Source organism: Octopus sinensis, linkage group LG2, assembly GCF_006345805.1.
Source record: "Octopus sinensis linkage group LG2, ASM634580v1, whole genome shotgun sequence".
Classification (NCBI taxonomy): Eukaryota; Metazoa; Mollusca; class Cephalopoda; order Octopoda; family Octopodidae; genus Octopus; species Octopus sinensis.
This window is the reverse complement of record NC_042998.1, coordinates 161,000,835-161,020,670: the sequence shown is the minus strand read 5'-3', so window position 1 is coordinate 161,020,670 and position 19,836 is coordinate 161,000,835. Positions and strand designations below refer to the sequence as shown.

At 29.8% G+C, this 19,836-nt stretch overlaps 1 protein-coding gene across 7 annotated transcripts in view; it reads left to right on the top strand.

The window, feature by feature from the left end:
- Positions 1 to 19,836, top strand: part of LOC115232597 (zinc finger protein basonuclin-2-like) — a 202,639-nt gene that overhangs the window by 124,396 nt on the left and 58,407 nt on the right. For all 7 annotated transcript variants that reach the window (XM_036500362.1, XM_029802568.2, XM_036500361.1 and 4 more), the window contains one exon: positions 8,644 to 8,882. In XM_036500362.1, the coding sequence (XP_036356255.1) occupies positions 8,644 to 8,882 (239 nt within the window). The remainder of the gene's footprint in view (positions 1 to 8,643; positions 8,883 to 19,836) is intronic.

Below are 19,836 nucleotides of genomic sequence, written 5' to 3'. Positions count from 1 at the left end.
AATGTCAAAGACGATTGTGTTGATGATGAATGTTATGTGACATTTTTCAGATACATTGAGGATGGAAATGTGATATGGGCACAAAGACTGTGACTGCTTCCTTTCTGGCAAAGGAGACAGTTGGCTAAAGGAAGTTGGTTGGCCCCTTAAGAGTTTAAAGTTATATCCTCATGTCTTTGATCTGTATACACACTCTGCTTTCCTGTTAAAATACATGAAGAGGTAGTGGGGGGTATTATCTAGCATCAACTCCCTGTAACTGATTTTTCTGTGTATTTTCTGTAGTCCCTACTTCTTGCTTCTCTGTATGCAGGGAACTAAAGTAGTTGTTTTGAGTTTGTTTGTTTGTTTTTCTTAAGGATGGGAGTTGCTAATAAGTAAGCCAAAAGATGATAATAGAAGTAGTGGTAGTTTTCATGTCCACTGCAAAAACATCTGGCACAGATAAAAACTAAATCTACAAAACAGCCTTCTATCTTATTATAAATAGCAGTCAAATTTCCCTCAAATTCATCCCATGGTCTCAAAAAAGGAAGAACACACTAGAAGATGTAGTCTTATTAGCCTGAGTCTGAGTAAAGAAAGAATGGATGGCCATTGCTAGATCATATATTTGCTGGATTACGGCTGGAATACAGTTAAACAACAACAATAAATCTGTGTAGAAAATAACATTATCATTTTCATCTTTTTATTTCTATAACATCTATAAATAACCCATGAGAAAAACTAATTGGTTAAATCTTTAAAAGGAATCTTTAGCATTGCATGTTTCCATGCAACAAACTTTATTTCTCTTATTGTAATTCCTTCAACCCACCCACACCCATCACACTTCACTATCTTTTCCTGTTTCTGTGATTTTTTTTCTCCCTTCATGCTCCATATAGATTTGAGAAGAAAATAGGCAGGCGGGAGGGATGTGTATATACATGTGTGTGTATGTGAAGGTGTGTGGCCTAATGGTTAGGGTGTTACACTCACAATCCTTAGGACATGGGTTCAGTTCCTGGACCAAGTGTGCATTGTATTCTTGAGCAAACACTTCATATGATGTTACTCCAGTCTGCTCAACTGTAAATGGGTAACCCTGTGATGAACTAGCTTTCCAATCAGAGGGAATGTTGGCCTACTTGCCTAACCAGCAGAGTAGCATCATTCGAAAGATAACATATGCAAAGTACATTGTGACCAGCAATATAACAACATCCTGTAATTTGGTCAATCATGTGATCACAGTCACCATATTTTATTCCATAATGACTACCTCTGATCAGCACAGGGTTATATAATCAGATTGTTATCTAACACTGTTGAATCCTTAGCGCAAAGCCAATTGTTAAGATCGGCCATAATGGATATATAATACTGTACACTTCGAATAATATATACACACACACACATACATGCACACAATACATACATGCCCCAATTAAATAACACAAACACTCGAAAAAGTACTTATGTAATCATTGTGGTGAAACTTAACTATATAGCATACACATTACAATATATATACACATTAAATTTTAAACAAAATTTTTGGGCTTTTTCCTTCTTTTTTTTGTACAGGCATATATATATACATACATATATTATATGAATTCTTGATGGATATTTGAGAAAATATTTATAACTGAATGTTATAAAAGCTTACAAATTCACCTTTAAAATTCATCCCATACTTATCTCCCCTATACTTGATGTATTTTGCTTGTGTTTTACAAAGTCAGACAGCCAGTTAATTATTTAATTGTCTTGCAGTAAAATCTCCAAACATTTGTAATATTCAAGTATTCAGAATAAGTGACTCTGCTCAGTTGTTTGCAATTATATCCAAATAAATATTAAATATAAAATGGGATTTATCTTCCTCTGATCTAGAGTTTGTAATAGTATTTTAAAACAGTCAATTGGATTATATACTTTGTTATAGCTAAAACTAAAACCAAAAACCAAAAAATTCTAAGAATACTTGAATTAGATCTAAAATAGGTTAGTATTCAGCTTCTAACATAGATATACTGTTATTTAGATTGTCATTGCTTCATGATAAGATCAAATAGGAAAATTATTTTCATTCTTGGCTGAAATTCAAAGTGGAGCTGTTGGCTTCTCTAAAAGTTAGCATTTTGATGCTAATAGTTTTGATGGATTTTGTTAGCATTTTTCATGTAGATTTTTGTTAGAATTTCAAATTTAATATAAGACTATTGTACAGATAATTTTATATATTCCTGCATAAAACCAGAAAAGTTTTGTATCCATCTTATTGAAATTTTTCCTATGTATATCTGGTAAGTATTTGCCAATTGTGTTAATTCTATGGTAGCGTTGTTAATATTGGAAGACAAGATGGTTAAAGTAACTCTACTTTATTCTCTTTAAAAATCCCCCAAAGTTTTGTTACATCCTATATGCTAACCTTTTAAATCTTGTCTCAAATTATTTGCTTTCAATTGATAAAGACACAAACTTAAGACATTGTAGCAAGCCTCATCATCTAGCATACTATAGTATTGAGAACTGTTGACATTTTGCATTTGCAAGATTTGGGGTTAATAAGATGCAAGGTGCCACTCTGCAGCAGACACAACATGCCATCTGCTCTAAATATCAAACTTTATGATTCTCAAGTCAAACATCAATGTATCTTTGTTGGAACAAACCCAGGCCTCAGTACTGATCAAAATTTTTGTCTAAACGAAATTGTTAACTAAGATTGGCATTCTTCTCAATAGGGACTTGTTCTCTTTTATAGTTTTTATTTGTCCTTTTATTTCCTTTATTCTAATTCTCTTTTCTGAATGGGTGAAGGATGAGGTAGACAATTAATCTTGTTTGTTCTGGACCTATGTTTTTTCCATGTAAAGATAGTATTATCAGTGAGGCTTCTTGCTAAGGTAGTTTAATCAGTTCTATAAATTATATATAAATATAATAATGTAAATCTCAGTATATATATATATATATACATCTGTACACATATACCTGTGTTTGTACTGTTTATTTAATTAAGCACAATGATGATAGTCATAACAAGAACTTATTATTCGCCATGGCACCTAGTTATTTCAATGACATCTGATAGCATCTTGTTCATTGAACTCTTCACTTTATACTTGTAGAAAGCTTTCACTAGAAACCTTTCTTCTGTCTCTTTATTACATTATTAATTTATTTATAGATTTTTCTTCTGTCTACTTCAGTTTGGTTTTAGTTTTTGTCTGTTGTTTATTTGCTTTTATTTTAATCACCAAACCTCTTGAAAAGCTCTTCTACAAAATGATAAAGTTAGAAACAGCAATAATAACATGTTTTAGTGTATTCAATGTATAACTTTGGTTAGCTGGTTATGTATGTGTGCTTTGTGTGTGTGTATGTATGAAAGAGAGAGAGGCAGACAGACAGCTGACAGACAGATAGAGTAATTTTGTGCATGGATGTTTCGCAGTACAAAATAATCTGGTAGAATATTTTATCTTATTCCTTGAAATAGCAATTCACACATACATGTATAAAACACACACACACATACTCACTCACATGCACATGTATGCATTTACTTTCACACACGATACTTTTGCAATATTATTAACTACTCTTCTTTTATTGTTGAACATATTACTAAGATTCAAATATTCTACAAAAATAATATACACATGTACAATGGTAAATGTCAAATATTTCGCTATTTTACTAATGTTTTGTAATTGGCATTTCTATGAAAATTTACCTTTAATAACAATTCTATTAAGGTTATCATTGGGCATATTTGTCTCAATACTTAAAACATTAAAAGTTAATGTCTGACCTAAAGACAACTTAGAATTAGTAGTAGGGATTATGTATTTAACTTAGCTTATCCATCTACTACTCTGATAGAATGGTGTAAATATACTGCAATATACTTAATAGACTCACATAGCTTCTATAAAATTAATTCTCCTCCCATGTCTGAAAATTCATTTTAAATAGATTAAAATCTTTTCGGGGCATTCCACCCTCTTGATGTTTACTCAGGTTTATTTCACTTAGATATCCTCTAGAAAAGTAACTGCAAATTCCTCAATAATATGTGTCAATTTTATAATTTGCCTCTTCATTAAAATAATTACAGAGGAAAGACATATCTTAAATGTATCTGGGTGTCAAGGCTTATTTAATTCCTTTTAATGCTAGTTCTATTCTGTTTACTGTTACTAATCAAATGTAATATATCAATCTAATATGCATAAATAACATCACCAATAAACACCAAAAATCAAAGGAGGTAAGCAGTGGCCTGCATTGACGAAAGGTAATTCCACAAAAGTCAAAAGTGGCATTGGTGCTGTGAGGAGAAAATATCTGTTTCAGACAATGCCCTCTCCATTGATAACTGGAGAAGAAATATCAGAAACTAAAGGCTAAATTTTTAAAAGCAAAACAAAACTAAAAAATAAAATTGCAGTGGGCTACAGTCGGTTATTTGGTTAGATTTCCTTCAAAACCAAAGACTAATGCAAGCACTTGTCAATTCTTAAATATGCGTGTTAGAACTACAAAAATATGCTTCAAATTATGTGGGCTTGATTCATGAAAAGATGAAGATTGCATTTCCAATTTTGACAACAATTTGGATAAAATCTTAAAGAATATATTAATAAATTTATATTGAATTTCTTTTTACTTTTGTTATGTAAGATAAAAATATAGTTTATAGAACCACCAAATATAATATTATATTCATATCTAATATTATTTTGATGAAAAAATATCAGTTGTCACAAGATTATCACTTTACAGACTTTTAACCTGATGCTTAGAGAGTACATATCTGTATGTCTACACTCTGTTTCAATTGGTAAGATCTCCTAATCATCATGTGGATTTAAAGGAATAGGAGACCTAATAATCTGAGATTGAACTGATTAAAATGCAGTCTCAATATAAATATTGTAAATAAACACTTTAAATTATAATTTTAACAACAAAAACTCATGTCAGACATGTTGATGGTTATTCAGTCTGGTCTATTTCATTATATTATTTAGTTAAATTTTCCTTCATTTCAAATCACTTTCTATCAAATCTATTTTAAACAATATTCTCCATCATACTCAATTTCTTAAATATTTTCATTAAAGAAAGTATATAAATACATTCACTAAATACAAAGTGATAACAACATAGTGATTTACCCAATAACTTTCACATATTTCTTAATCTAGAGCTAACAACATTAAAATATTTGTGTATTATGTCAGATCAACTGTACATGATTATTTTCAAACAATATGACTTAAATCTCAATATCTTTACAGATGAAATTTGTATAAGGAAGAACAAATTGTGTTTCTAAACAATTAGTTTAGTGTACATATTTTCTTAGATATTTTGTTTACTTAAGTACTGAACTACATTTTGAAAATCTCTATCTATGAGCTGAAAGTGAAAATTGCTGCTTCCCTCTCATAAAAACAAAAATATCACTGATCTGCTTTTCTGTACAATTCATACTGAAACATTTTCCTAATCAATGTATTTGAATTTCTATTTATTTTTAATGTGCATTTTCTATAAATGGAAATTCTGAAAATTGTCAATTACCAACTTGGAGGTATTAACATTGGGCAGAACAGCAATGGCAGGGAAATAGAATATTGCCATATTTCATATTGAGATAAATCTATTCTATTGAACTGAGTAGATATGTGTATCAGTCATTATTGATGTAGACACCAAAGAGCAAGTTGCTCAGAAGACAGATAAACCTTTTTTACTTTATATAAAGCTTTAATAAATTTATTTTAATTGGTTATGTTGAGTGAAATAAAAAAAATACTTTATTCCATCCGACCACTACTAAGAATATTGATATGTCAATTCAATCAATATCTTGAAATTAGCTGTATGTGAATAAAGCTCTGTTGAATTATTGATACTATAAATCACATACATATACACACATCTATACATTGTTTATTTGTTTGCTTCTTGAATGAAAATGCCTACACTGGTTTTCAGGATTAATGAGACGACATTGTACAAAATGTTAACATTTACAGATAGAGTGAGGATTTTTTTTTTTACAAGTTTTGATAATCACTAAATTTAGTTGTAAGATTTTCCCCTCTGATTTCAAGAATTCTGGAATGAAGCAAATATTGTTTTAATTGTTTATAGCATTCTTTTGTTTAATTTACTTGAGTACTATGCAAATATGAATTTGTAGTATAAATGTTCATTGTATAAATTTTATGATTGCTAACTATAGTTTTAGAAAGAACAAGGAAAATTTTATCTACAAGCTAGCTTACTTTTTTATTTATTTATTCTAATCCATTAACACTGTGCTTACAGCATATGAATAAAAGAAATGTTCTAAATATTTTTTAGAATCAAGTCTAAAAAACAACTATGTAATTCATTGTTATTATTCTTTATATGATTCTGATGTGCAATGTGTATGTACACATATCTTTGTCCACTCACTAATATATATTTGGACATGTTATTTTTCTATTACTGATTACCAAAATTTTGCCTTTCGTTAAAATATATAGTTTAATTTACATAACAATGCCTATACACCAGTAAAGGACTCAGTATTTATTTCCATAACTAATTCCATCATAAAAACGTGTCAAAAATAAGAATCTTTAATTAAATTCTATTTTAAAAAGTTTCCTTTCTTGTCTCTTATATCAGTTCTTGGGTTTTTGGAAATGAATTCAATGAAATTAAATGAAACTGCTGTCATTTAATGGAAATTAGATTTTGTAGGGAAGAGAGAATTCTTTATTTCAAATGTCTTCATATGGAAAAGCTCAGTTTAAATATATATGTCTTTAGAATATCTATTTTACATTTGGGCCATTAGCTGACTGATTTTCTTCTTTCTGTGTAATGTTGTTATTTTCCCTGAACCAATAACTTTTCTCTTTATTTACAATATATTTTTTACATATTCAAGTAAACACATGCAAAATGCATAAAATATGATCCATAAATAATTACAAATACTTTACATGCTTTCAGTGATATATTTCTAGTCATAGCAGTATAATAATCAATTATAGGCACAAGAGCTCAAATTTTATGAAAGGGGATTACTTGATTACATCAACCCCAGTACTCACCTGGTATTTATTTGATTGGCCCCCAAAAGGATAAAAGGCAAAGTTGACCTCAGTTAAACTTGAACTCAGAATAATATCAAATGCCACATTGCATTTTGTCCAGTATGCTAACAATTCTGCCCTGTTGTATAATAATGCAACTCTATTTTGTTTCACCTTCAATTGTTATTCAATCTAGTAAATCAAGTGTTATCTAGTGGATAATACTTTTGATACCTGCTTATTTGAGGCCTCATGTTTAAGATGTTTAAATGTAAATTAAAATGTTACATCATAATTTTATCATTACCTGAATTCCAAATACCAGTAAGTATTTTATTAAGTCTCTCAAAATTCTTGATTATTTTTGAAATTAATTGAAATATATAGGTAGTGTATTTCATCAGAAATAAAGTCCCAAAATGATTAATTTCTGTGCATGAGGACTTCAACCAATGCTTTATCTCTTCGATCTAAACTAATAACAATTGTTTTAGTTGAATATTTCTCATAAAATTTGGCATTGATCAAATAGATTTGAAAATTGCCAATAAGGATAGTGTCAATGTTGACTGATCTGTCTTATGGTCAGAGGCATTCCTGGGTGCTCATTACGCCCTTGTTTACATCACATTAATTGATTTTGGATTGTATTATTCTATATATTCTTTCCTCTAAGATAGCTGAGGGTGATTTGAGTGATGTTTGGTTATTAATTTTTGCGTGTGAGGTAGTCATGTAAAGCTTTCTTTAATGTCTCATCAATATGGTTGTATTTACAAACTGGTGTCACTAACTTATTGATGTTAACAAAGTTTGTGGCACTCTATGCATGAGTCCCAAATCACTAGTATAAACTCAGCTATACTTAAAATTGTCAAAATGGACTTAGGTTATTGTTTTAATAATTAGGTTTCCCTAATCTTTCACAGATTTTTCATCAAATAAAAAAAATCTACTCACCTTCTTGTTACTGGTATAAACCATTGAAACTTCAGTTTACCATAGTGTCTTAAGAAATGATGAGTATATTGAAAAATGCAAAAGTCCTACATGCATTATGTTTAAAAAATGTAAGATGGTCATAACTGGAATACCATTATGGTGTTCTGTTTTGAGGGCAGGTCAAAGTATTCAAGGATGGATCAAGTACTCAAGTCTATTTAATCGAATAAACTCACTCAAAATTTGTGGCCATGTGCCAATTTTAGAAATCAATGTTGTCTTGTAATGGAATACAATGTCATGAAACTTCAGCCATGTGGCCTATGCCCTATTTATTTAATCATTGATTGTAAGCATAAGTGAAGTGAGTGGTTCTAAAGGTAGTCATATGTGGTTGTTGAAATAGTAATTTAAAAGATATTCTAAAGATAAAAGATGATACTAAAAACAATTTGTCTTATTTTCTTTTCTTTTTTTGTACAAATGCAAATTCAGATCAATTTTCAAAACCTAGCCTTCTTATTATCTTTACAAAAATATTTCATTCATATTTTTCATGTTTTATTTATGATACTTTTATTTTTTTTATTTGCAGCACTAGACAAACTTGGATATCAGCATATTTTCCACATGGGTATGCAGGTAGAAATAGTTCAGCCAAATATAGTGTTTGATATTGCCAGTTTAATGCTCTATGGTGCACAGGCAACACCGATTCGCCTCAAGATCCTGTTGGATCGACTTTTTAGTGTCCTGCAGCATGAGGAGGTGCTTCAGGTGCTGCATGGATTCGGATGGTCCTATGAAGATTATGCTCGAGGATATATCCTCCAGGTTAGTTTTTTCTTTTCTTTTTTTGTTTCTTTAATTATTGTCAGTGTTGCATCTGTATAATTTTCATTTATATAACCCTTTAGCATTTAAATTGGCTATATCTGGCCAAAATATTCTACCTGTTTTATGTTCAAACTGGCCGGATCCAGCCTCTCACACCTACCCTACAATGTCATTGTAAAAATAAACGATCACATCATCAATATTTCAAAGTTATGAGATAATGCTTGATTAATTGACACCAAAGTTATCTGAATGCTAAAGGGGTAAACTTCAATTAAAATGAAAAAAAAATTTCAATATGCTTCTCAACTTTAGACATTTTGTTAATCCTTCATTTTTTTATATTTATCTATACACATATCAGACAGCTTCATTAAGTATTTTATAGCAATGAAATTTTAACCTTTTTATCTTGCATTTTTATTGATATGACTATTTGTCCTTTGCTGTTTCTTACAAAATAGTCATCAGTGTAACAGTACACTTATTACCTCTTACTTACTAATGTTGTTTAGATCATCCACTATTCTATGGGGTGTATCTAGACAATACACTTCATAGAATAATTCAGTTATTTAGTTCTAGTCAAAGGCATTCCAGCCATGACTATCCTATCCCATCCTATCTTTTTCAGATATAATGTATCTAGGGCTCTATCATTTGATAGATTCTTTGTTTTATGAGACAGTAGGCAATGATTTGGTTATTTGTGGGAGATTTGGCTGCCATTTCTAGGCTCCCCTATTGGCTCATTTTAGTTTTACTTCTTATTTGTTGCTATTTCACTTTATCTGCATGACTAACATACTTAAGAAAGGCATAAATGTCTTTACATCCAGTTACCGGCACAAGTTGCTGTTTAGCCCTAGGTTAGCCTTGACCAAGCTGATCTAAAATCAAAGGTATTCTAGCTATGACTAAATCATCCTTCTCTCAAACATTGTATAATCTAGAACAATATTATGTTCCTTCTTCCTCTTCAAGGTGATATGGTCTAATTGCAGGTAATTTAGCTGCCATTTCCAGCAGATTGAGTGACCACGTAGAAGCTCTCATTCTTTTATCTTCCTCAAGTGAATTCTCTAGGTGTAATTACTCATCATCCATATTGATGGTTACAAATAATAAAGCAGAAACATTTATTGACTGACTGTTCATTTCACTTGTGTGTGAAATAGTATTATTTTTTTATATTTAATAACATTTTATTTGTTACATCAGTTACATAAATTATCCCTCACTACAAGTATCTAATTATGCATCTATATAAATAAGAAAATATAAAAAGAAAGGAAACAGTTTTATTTCAACATTAATCTCATAATCTCTGATCAGTTTTGGTGGAGAGATCTGTAATGGCCACGGCCTCAGCTCCTTCCTTTGAACAATTAAAAAAATGCTATTAAATAACATTTCAGTATTATTTTACAAATAATAATAGATAATGCCTTGTGTGACAAAGGGCATAAAACTTATCATATATCTGAAGTGGAGCCCCTAAGATGTTCTGATATTTGATTTGACACTCTACTGGCAATTCTTTTAACCAAATTGATGTCAAATATACTGCTCTAAATTCCTTTGGAACACATGTACAAGGTGAAAAGAGGATTCTGGTGTCTTGTAACCCAAGATCTTCATAGACTCTGCCTTGTCTTGCATTATGGACTGGTTATTTCAGTCTTATTTTGAGATGCAGCTTAAATCCTAACTGAACAGTGATGCAAAACTACTTTGCCCCACCAAGCCAAGTAGATGCCAAGGAAATAGATTGCAATTTGTTAAATAGAAGGAGAAACAGCTTTGAAGTAATCATACAGCAACCATATAGTGATTGACAAGGTTATTAGAGCATTGGAATAGACTAGCTTGTGGTATTCATTCTGACTCTGTGCTCTGAGTTCAAGTACTACCATGATCAAATTTTCCTTTCATCTTTTTACAGTTAATAAATAAAAGTACTTATACTGTAATGGACAAAATCAGTTGTGATAAGACATGGAGAGGGATAGGCTCCATTTGATCTAAAAATACCTAAAGCACAGTGTGTGTCACAGTTGTGCCCCTAACACACCATGAAGAATTGAGCATCCAAGAAAGGATCTTATTACTATCATTGCGCAATGCCTTTGAGCACTGGCTCCGGGTTGTCTCACTAAACAAAAACATGCTCCACTCCCTACTTCACATTTTAGTGGTTAGTAATAGGTGCCAACAAATAAACAATCACTCATTAATGTGGTATGAAAGAAAAATGATGTAAAATGTTAAATTAAAAGAAAAGGTGTGTGATCCGCTTCACAAAGAGAGAAATAATTACTAAAGCTTGAGAATTCTCTTTCATATATTTTATCTTACCTTTCTTCTAGTCAAAGAAAGATAAACTGAAGTTCCACTCAGTCTCTGAGTCAAACTATATCCATCAATATTGAAAGCTGACTCACAGCACACACACACACACATACACATGACACATATGTATATATATATATCAGTAGAGAAGAATATAAGTGAAGCAAAATAATATTTATATAAAGACTAGTAAATTAGATTACCAAAATAAATAAACGAATAAAAATATAAGAAAGAAAAACTTTACTAATAGGATTTGGAATAAGTTTGAATAGTTATATTTCTATGCTTTACTGACTGAAGTTGGAATATTTTCATTCAAAAATCAATCATTTTCTACATTCAAAATTCTATGAGCTATGCAAAAGGTTCATGGTTTATTGATTTACTTCTCTTCCATCATCTAATCTTTCAACTCTTTTCAATAGATATTACTTAATTGATAATTATAAATAATGGCTTTGCTTAAAAATCTGTTAAAAGATAAAGGGATAAAAAATAATGTATGCACACACAAACTCACTCACTCACACACACACACACACACACACACATACCTGATAGTTTTGTGCTTGAGATACATTTTACTCCACCTTTTATTAAAAATGAAAATAAATGTTCACCTAATGTATTTGAACTAATTCTGGTTCATTAATACCAGTATAGTTATTTTTAATATTCATAATTTCATAGAACTAACACTCTTCTTTATTAACAAAATATTAATCTTGCTGAAAATAACAGTAAATTTTCTGGTAATATACCATAGAATACTCCATTCTCAAACAGGAATTCTGGTTGATATTTCCAGAGATTATTTAGAAACATATGTTCTTTGGAGCCTCTACTGTCTTACTTAATGTATGGATTAAAAGATATTATCAATTTATGTTCCAAACTCTAGGTTAATAATGGTAGGGTTATTTTATGAAATTCTTCATTATTATCAAAATTAATTAAAATAAAGGAAATACATTTTAACAGGAATTTGGTAACGAAAGTGTTAACTATCTCATGACACTTCAGTTTCTCACTGATAATCTCAGAGTGTACTGTGGAATTAGGTCAAATCTCATCAATCTTTACAAATATTTGGTCATGAAATATATTTCAGATCTGATCACTTTGCATATAATGTGATATTTAATTGCTTATTTATTAATTTTGGCAATTTTATGTCACAAATATAACTTAATGGGACATGAAATACTTATATTCTTTTAAAAGTTTATCGCCAATGTGAAAAGTTTGGAAAACTCTGATTATTTGATAGAACTGATGACCTAGTTAACAGGGTACTCAACAACAAGCTGAGGAGTTAACAGTTTGTATCCTATTATTTGTGTTGTAATGTTTCAATGTTCATGACATTTATTAGTAAGTTTAGTACACCTGCGTACAAGTAGGTACCACCATGTTGTAGATTAGAATTCATTGCAGTAGCAGCTTTGTAAAATATATAAGGGATTCACTGGCTTCATATGTTAAATTCGGTTATGTCTGAAAGATATTACCTGTGACTGATAACCATACTATCCAGAAGAACATTTTTCTCTCAGGTTTAATGCTATAGAAAGTAGAATAGAATACAAGATCCAGTGAACAGTTAAAGGAAAGAAGGATGATAATGATGATGATGACCTATTTGATGACTCAATGATTATCAGTTCATTCTTTATATGTAACCGTTGTACATCTACACACATAAACACATGCATACTTAAGCAAGCATACATATTTCCACATGAACTTTGTATTAGATTTTGCTTTTCTCATTGAGGTACTATGTTCTTTTCCTTACACTCAGTTTTATTATGGGAATTTTGTTTCAGGGTAACTGACTTTCTTTGACATATCACACAAAATTAATCATGACTTCTGCTCTTTTATTTGATAACCATTTCCTAACTTATATAACATGATATTCTCATAGTATTGCACTTCTTTACAACTCTTCCCAGAAAATTTCAGACATTTTATTATAGTCAAGCAACATATTTTTTTTACTCTGTATTTGTTACCATTGTTCTTTAACTCAACTTTTGGCCCAACTACAAGATGAACTGTGCCATAACATCAGGCAGATTACTGTACACACATTTCCATTATCTGAATTCACTATCTGAGATAACACATAGTCTTATACTTAGAATAATCAGTTGCAATGTACAAATGCAGTGAATCCCATTACAGTGTCTATACTGTATAGTCAAAGACACAATGTTAACTAACATTATTTTATAGAATAAAGGAGCTAATGCAAGCAATTAAAGTAAATGTAGCTCAACAAACAAACAAAAAGAATTCATTATCTTGTGTTACATTTTAACTTCTAATTTGTTATGAAATGTTTAGAAGATTGGAACCCATTTAGAAAGTGTAGACATGAATACAAGGGCATATATATATACATGTTTATATAAATAGAAAGTGGAGAGATTGATTTAGATTATCATCACCTATGAAGAGTGAAGTGCAACAGCTCCAGGTAGAAACCAAATCTATTTTGCGAGCTTAATTCAGCACTGGATAGGTAATAGATTCATCTCCTTTTCAAATCATTTGATGTCTACTTATATATAATATCAGTTATGTTTAAGTTAGTTTTTGTTTTATAGCAATCATTAAATCCAAAGATATGTAACATTATGTCTTGGAAAGAGGTCACGTTAGCAGTGACTTTATGATTTTCAGAATAATTAGTATTGTTTTTCTATATATATATATATATATATATATATATATCAGATGCAAAAACGTTTCAGTGATAAATCACAAAAATTAAGCAGTATACAGTTTTTGGCAGATAATTTCGATTTGAATGAAAGAAATCTGCAGTTTTCTAATTTTCCATCTAAAAATAAGTTTATGCATGTACGTATACATACCCACACATGCACACTTACATTCTCTCTACTACTTACTTTCCAGCTATAATTAGGTATTTTTAGCATAAATTTCTATGTAAGATGCTCCTGATATTTACTAATGCATATAGATAGACATTTCAGCATCCACAACTAATATCTTCTAGATAGAAACTTTTGTTAGTTATAGCTTAATGAATAAAACAACTAAACACCACTTCAACTGTAGCTAAGATGATCTCATCTCTTATTAGAATAATTCTATTTTACCAGTCGTATATAGACACATAATCTATTAGTGTTCTGCCTTCAATCAAACTTTAATATTTTTTTATGTCTTTTCTCAAAGATACTTCTTATAAATATCATTTATGTATACATTTATCTGTGACTTGATGGCTTTTAGTGTAAAATAAATCATGTTGGTCATTTAAAGTAAAATAAATCTGTTTTCATACTTAATGAACAATTTGTGCTCTAAGTAAATACTTCTGACAAATTGGTAACTGCATGTGCTTGTGCATGTCTATCTATTATTACATATTGATTACTAAGAAATATACCTATTCTATCTATTATACTTCCTTTATCAGTTGAGAAAGCAGTGTAGATAAGTTATTGCAAGACTAGTTTTGATTTGTTTGCATTTAAGGTATTTTTTTAAATGCCATTATTCTCTTCTTTGTATTTGTATTCATTTTTTCTTTATCTTATTCGGCTCGACATAAATTAATATTCTCTCTCATAGTTGAGTGATTTGCAAGAAGAAATCTTTCCAGTTGTCAGCACCAAAAACAAAAGGAAAAAACTGCTAAATTTGCACTAGTGTTTATTTTGAGTTTATATGTGTAAAAGTGTCCCCTCTACCATTGTCACCACTAAAAAAAAAAGCTTTAAATCAAGTTTACTTTTGATTAATTGTCATATACAAAAAGTTAATTCTTTACTTTACATCTGGTTTTAATACTATTAACTTTAAAAATAGGTTTTGTTTTATTTACTGTTTTGATGCCAGGAGTTCAAATTTTCTAGAGCTGTTATGCTGGTTGCTTAGAATCACCACACAACTATAAATAGGATCCATTTTCAATTGGCACAAGTCTGATCAACAATACAACATGCATAGAACTTTAAAATTATTTTCATAATAATTTTTGAAGTTATGTGCCTTCCTACTGCTAAACTTTCCTAATTCCTTCTGTTTATCTGTAATTTGTCTGGTAAAAGCAGTTCTTTTATTTTAACTGACAATGTCGAAGAGATATTTCAACCATCCCAGCTTCTCAGCTTTAAAAATACATTGCCCATTCTATAAATCATGGAAACTTCTTAAAACTGTACCAATAAATGTTATCATGGATGGTAGATATTAAAATAGTTCTTAAAATATATAATGTAATCAAACCAGAGTTTAGTTGTAGTTGTTAATTAGCTTGGAACCTTTCTTATTTCAGAATGCTTAGAAAAAAATATCCTAACAATCTCAACTAAAATATATTTTAAACTTACTGTATTAGCTGGATTTTCATTCCTTCCACTCATTATATATATATAAAATAAAAATAAATGCGCCCTTTTAAAGCCTTATGTGTTCCCCAGCTGGATGGGACGCCAGTTCATCGCAGCATTACTCATTTTTGCCAGCTGAGTGAACTGGAGCAACATGAAATGAAGTGTTTTGCTCAAGAATACAACACGTCGCCCGATCCAGGAATCAAAACCACAATCTTATGATCATGGTGCTGACACCCTAACCACCAAGTCACGCGCCTCCAATATATATATATATATATATATATATATATATATATTGTTATATTTCGGAATGGTCATTTTGCTAGTTTAGCCAATAAAAAATCTTGCACAACAAATATTTAAACGTATATATATATATATATATATATATATGTGTGTGTGAGTTTGTGTGTCCATTTATTTAATCAGTTATTAGCCAAGTGACATAAAGTTTTGAATTATTGCATTTTAATTATATTTATAACACTATTTGTACATAATGTTTTTGTAATATATTTACATAAGTAGGTATTTCTGAAAAAACAGTAATAGAAAAATAGTATTTTTATGGCTAAATATATATAGACAATTATACTATGTACATGTATTTATCTCCTTGATTAACACCACTTAAATTGATATATTGATATTTGGTTATATAAACACAGCAACACTTTTCCACATCTGATATTGTTTGTTGTAGCAATTAGTACATGATGATTAAATGTTTTATACTGTGAATCTTATAACCAAATAGCAGCTATGAAGGTAAATGTTAAGCAAACAAGTTAACCAAATCAATTCTTTAGTACATAGTTTTCAGTTGTTAAGAGTAATAACTAAAATTAAAATTTGTTTACTATATTAACTCTTGTTCTCCTCTTTGTTTCCACTCTTTTTTTACTTCCACACTTCCATATCATTTATACATAAACTGCTTTTATAGTTTCTCTATAAATTGGCCATAAAAGGACTCTGAAATACTTTTATTCATTTTGTTTTAGACTTTTCACTTTAAGTAATGAATAGTTTGTGAAAAATAGGGCTTTATGTGTGTGTGTGTGTACATATAAAGGGAAGCAGCTTTATACAAGCAGATTTACACGCACACACATATAGGTGCAGGTATGGCTGTGTGATAAGAAGTTTGCTTCCCAGCCACGTGCTTCCCACTGCACGGCACCTTTGGCAAGTGTCTTCTACTATAGCCAACCAAAAACTTGTGAGTGGATTTGGTAGGCAGAAACTGAAAGAAGCCCGTCATATATATATATATATATATAATGTATGTATCTATGTGTGCGTCTTTGTTTCTGTGTTTGTTCCGCCCACCACCACCACCACCATCACTGCTTTATAACCGGTGTGTATTTGCATATTTACGTCCCCATAACTTGGTGGTTCAGCAAAAGAGACTGATGGAATAAGCACTAGGCTTTAAAAAAATTAGTCTTGGGGTCAATTTGTTTAACTAGAAAAAAAACCCTTCAGGATGACTGAAACAAGTAAAAGTATATCTATCTATCTATCTAGGTCATCCCTAGTATTTATATACTAAAAGAATATATATATACTAAAAGTAAAGAAGCAAGGAAAACTAACTGAATTAATTACTGATAGTACTTAAGGCAAGAATGGCATTATTGTTAGTAGCTTTGTTGCACTGCCTAAATTAAGTTATTTATAAAACATTCAAACCGTTTGTTTAATTAACATTGAAGATATTTAGTCAAGCAGTTGAAAATTACTTTCTAAATTAGTATTTTTCATGCATTTGTAGATTGAGTATTAAGAAACATAAGAAGTGCAACTTTCCTTGATCATTTTGAAAATGTTGTTACACTTACAAACATGAATAAACATACATACAGATACAGTAGTGTATACATGCACTTACGTGTCTATTGTATAACCTCAGCAGATGCTGTGAGAAATTAATTCAGAAGAGAAGTATCAATTCATTTTTAATCTTCTTGAGCAGCGACATTATCTATAATGTGATTTTAGCAGTGTTAACTTAAACTGTACATACTCTATTTCTTAGAACATTTCCTAAGATCAACCTTTCTTAATTTTTAGTTTTTATTCCAATTAAAGTTGATGGTGTTGTGCTCAGAAAGCTCATTGAATGAGTTTATGCATATGACCCTTTGCATGCACATTCATTTTGTATGGTTCTATGTGTTCATGTGTGCAAATGTGAGTGAAAGACAAAGCTGTAGACTCTTTACCATCTTAAACCTTAAGACTGAAACACCTTCCATTAAAAAGTGTCATTGAATAAAATAAAAGCAAAATGTCTCTATCTTTTATAAAAATGTTATAGTTCCAAAAGTAAAAATTAATTTTTATTTATAACTTCAATCAAGATTTGACAAGGCTTAGCAACAACATAAAACATACAATTATTGAGAGAAAATAATAGCTTTTTTGTTTTTGCCTTTTCCTGAACTGAGTTTCCATGATTTATGTTTAGAAAAATCTTTTCTATTTAATTTTAAGGGGCTTCTTTCAAATACAGCTAAATTAAGAAAATACCATTTGTTTTTGTCCGTCAAGTTGTTTTAAGAAATTTTTCCTTTTGAAATTTGTTTTATCTAATCTGTCAACTACCTTTTACAAAATGCCTAAGATTTATAAAACATTTCATTTTTTTTTTTATTCTTTTCATAAATGTTTCTTTTTTCACTTTCCTTTTATTGATAATGTCTCATTTTTTTTTAAACCACAAGCAATCTATGTTTCTGTTTTTATATATTGCCAATTCACAAGTACACTTCAATTCACTTATTAAAAATTGCTTATATTGTAAATAGCATTACCATAAATTAACTACCTATTTGTCAAAAAAATTTGCATTTCGTGTATATATAATGGTTGTAATATTTATCCAAATTTCACAACAGTTTATTGTGAAATTTGGATTCAAAATGGGAATTACTCAGAAGTAATTTTGTAATAATAATTAGAGTATTTCTAATCTAGTGATGTAAAAATGTTGACTTAAAGTAATTGAAAGTGTAATAAACAGAAATCACTGTAATAAATAAATAAAATTTCATGTCAGAAAGCATATTAACCACATTAGATTATGTAACTATTGGGAAATATAAAAGAGGCATTACAAAGCTGTCAAGTCAAAACTTTAATATTCCAAACAACAGGTCGTATTTCTTGTATTTTTCTCATCATATCTAAAAAGAAAAGAAAAAATTCTGATAATTCTCATTTACAACTAAAGCTTCTGTGGCTACTTAGCAATTTTTTTTATTAGATATTGTTGAAAGAAAAGAGACTTTGGGAAAAAAAATGATATTTGTTTTTTTCCTTATTACATTTCATTTAATGCTATGGTTATCTCACTTAACCTTATGACATAAGTAAATACCCCCCAATAGCGAAACTATTTTATTCCCTTGTGCCTCCTTTATTTGTGTCTGTTGTACTTATCAAGTTTATGCTCGAGTGAATTTGACAGTAAACAGTTTTCATAAGTGGATCTCTCAGAAAAAGGGGAAAAAATAATAAAAAAGAAAACAAAAAACGGAAACATGACGAGGAAAAAAAGCTTTGTTGATAAAAAAAAATGGCATATTTTTTTGTTGACAATTTCCATAAAGTCTCTTTGAGGAATGACAGTGTTCTATCAATTGTTGAAAGAAATGGTTATGTATTTTTCACCAGTAATCCTCCCAGATTACTTCTACTATGCAATTCTAAAGAAGGTTTTAAAACGTAAGGGAACTGAAACATGTAAAAAGCAAAAATGAAAGAAAACATAAGCTTTTTATTTATCCTTTCCCCTTGAATTACTTGCTCACTGCATGTGGTTTATTCCTTCAAATGTTTTTAGAATCAATTGTCTTTTATGTAATAACATATCAGAACCAACATGTTAGACAAATATTCTTAAATATATGTAAAAAGCTTTTGCTCACAGAATATATATGATCTATAAATATCTTTTTACACACACACATACCCACACACACACATGTGTGTGTATGTGCAGATGTATATAGCTCAAAATAATTTGAAATTCAACAGTTTTCCTTTTCAGTTTTGTGTTATTAAAATGGATTATTTGAGATTATTTAAGAGTGTACTTCATATGTTTTTATGAATATATCATGAAATATCAGATGTATATTTTTTTATTTCATTGAAGTCAGTAATTTCTTTTCTTGATATTGATTGTTATATTAATTGGGGATTTT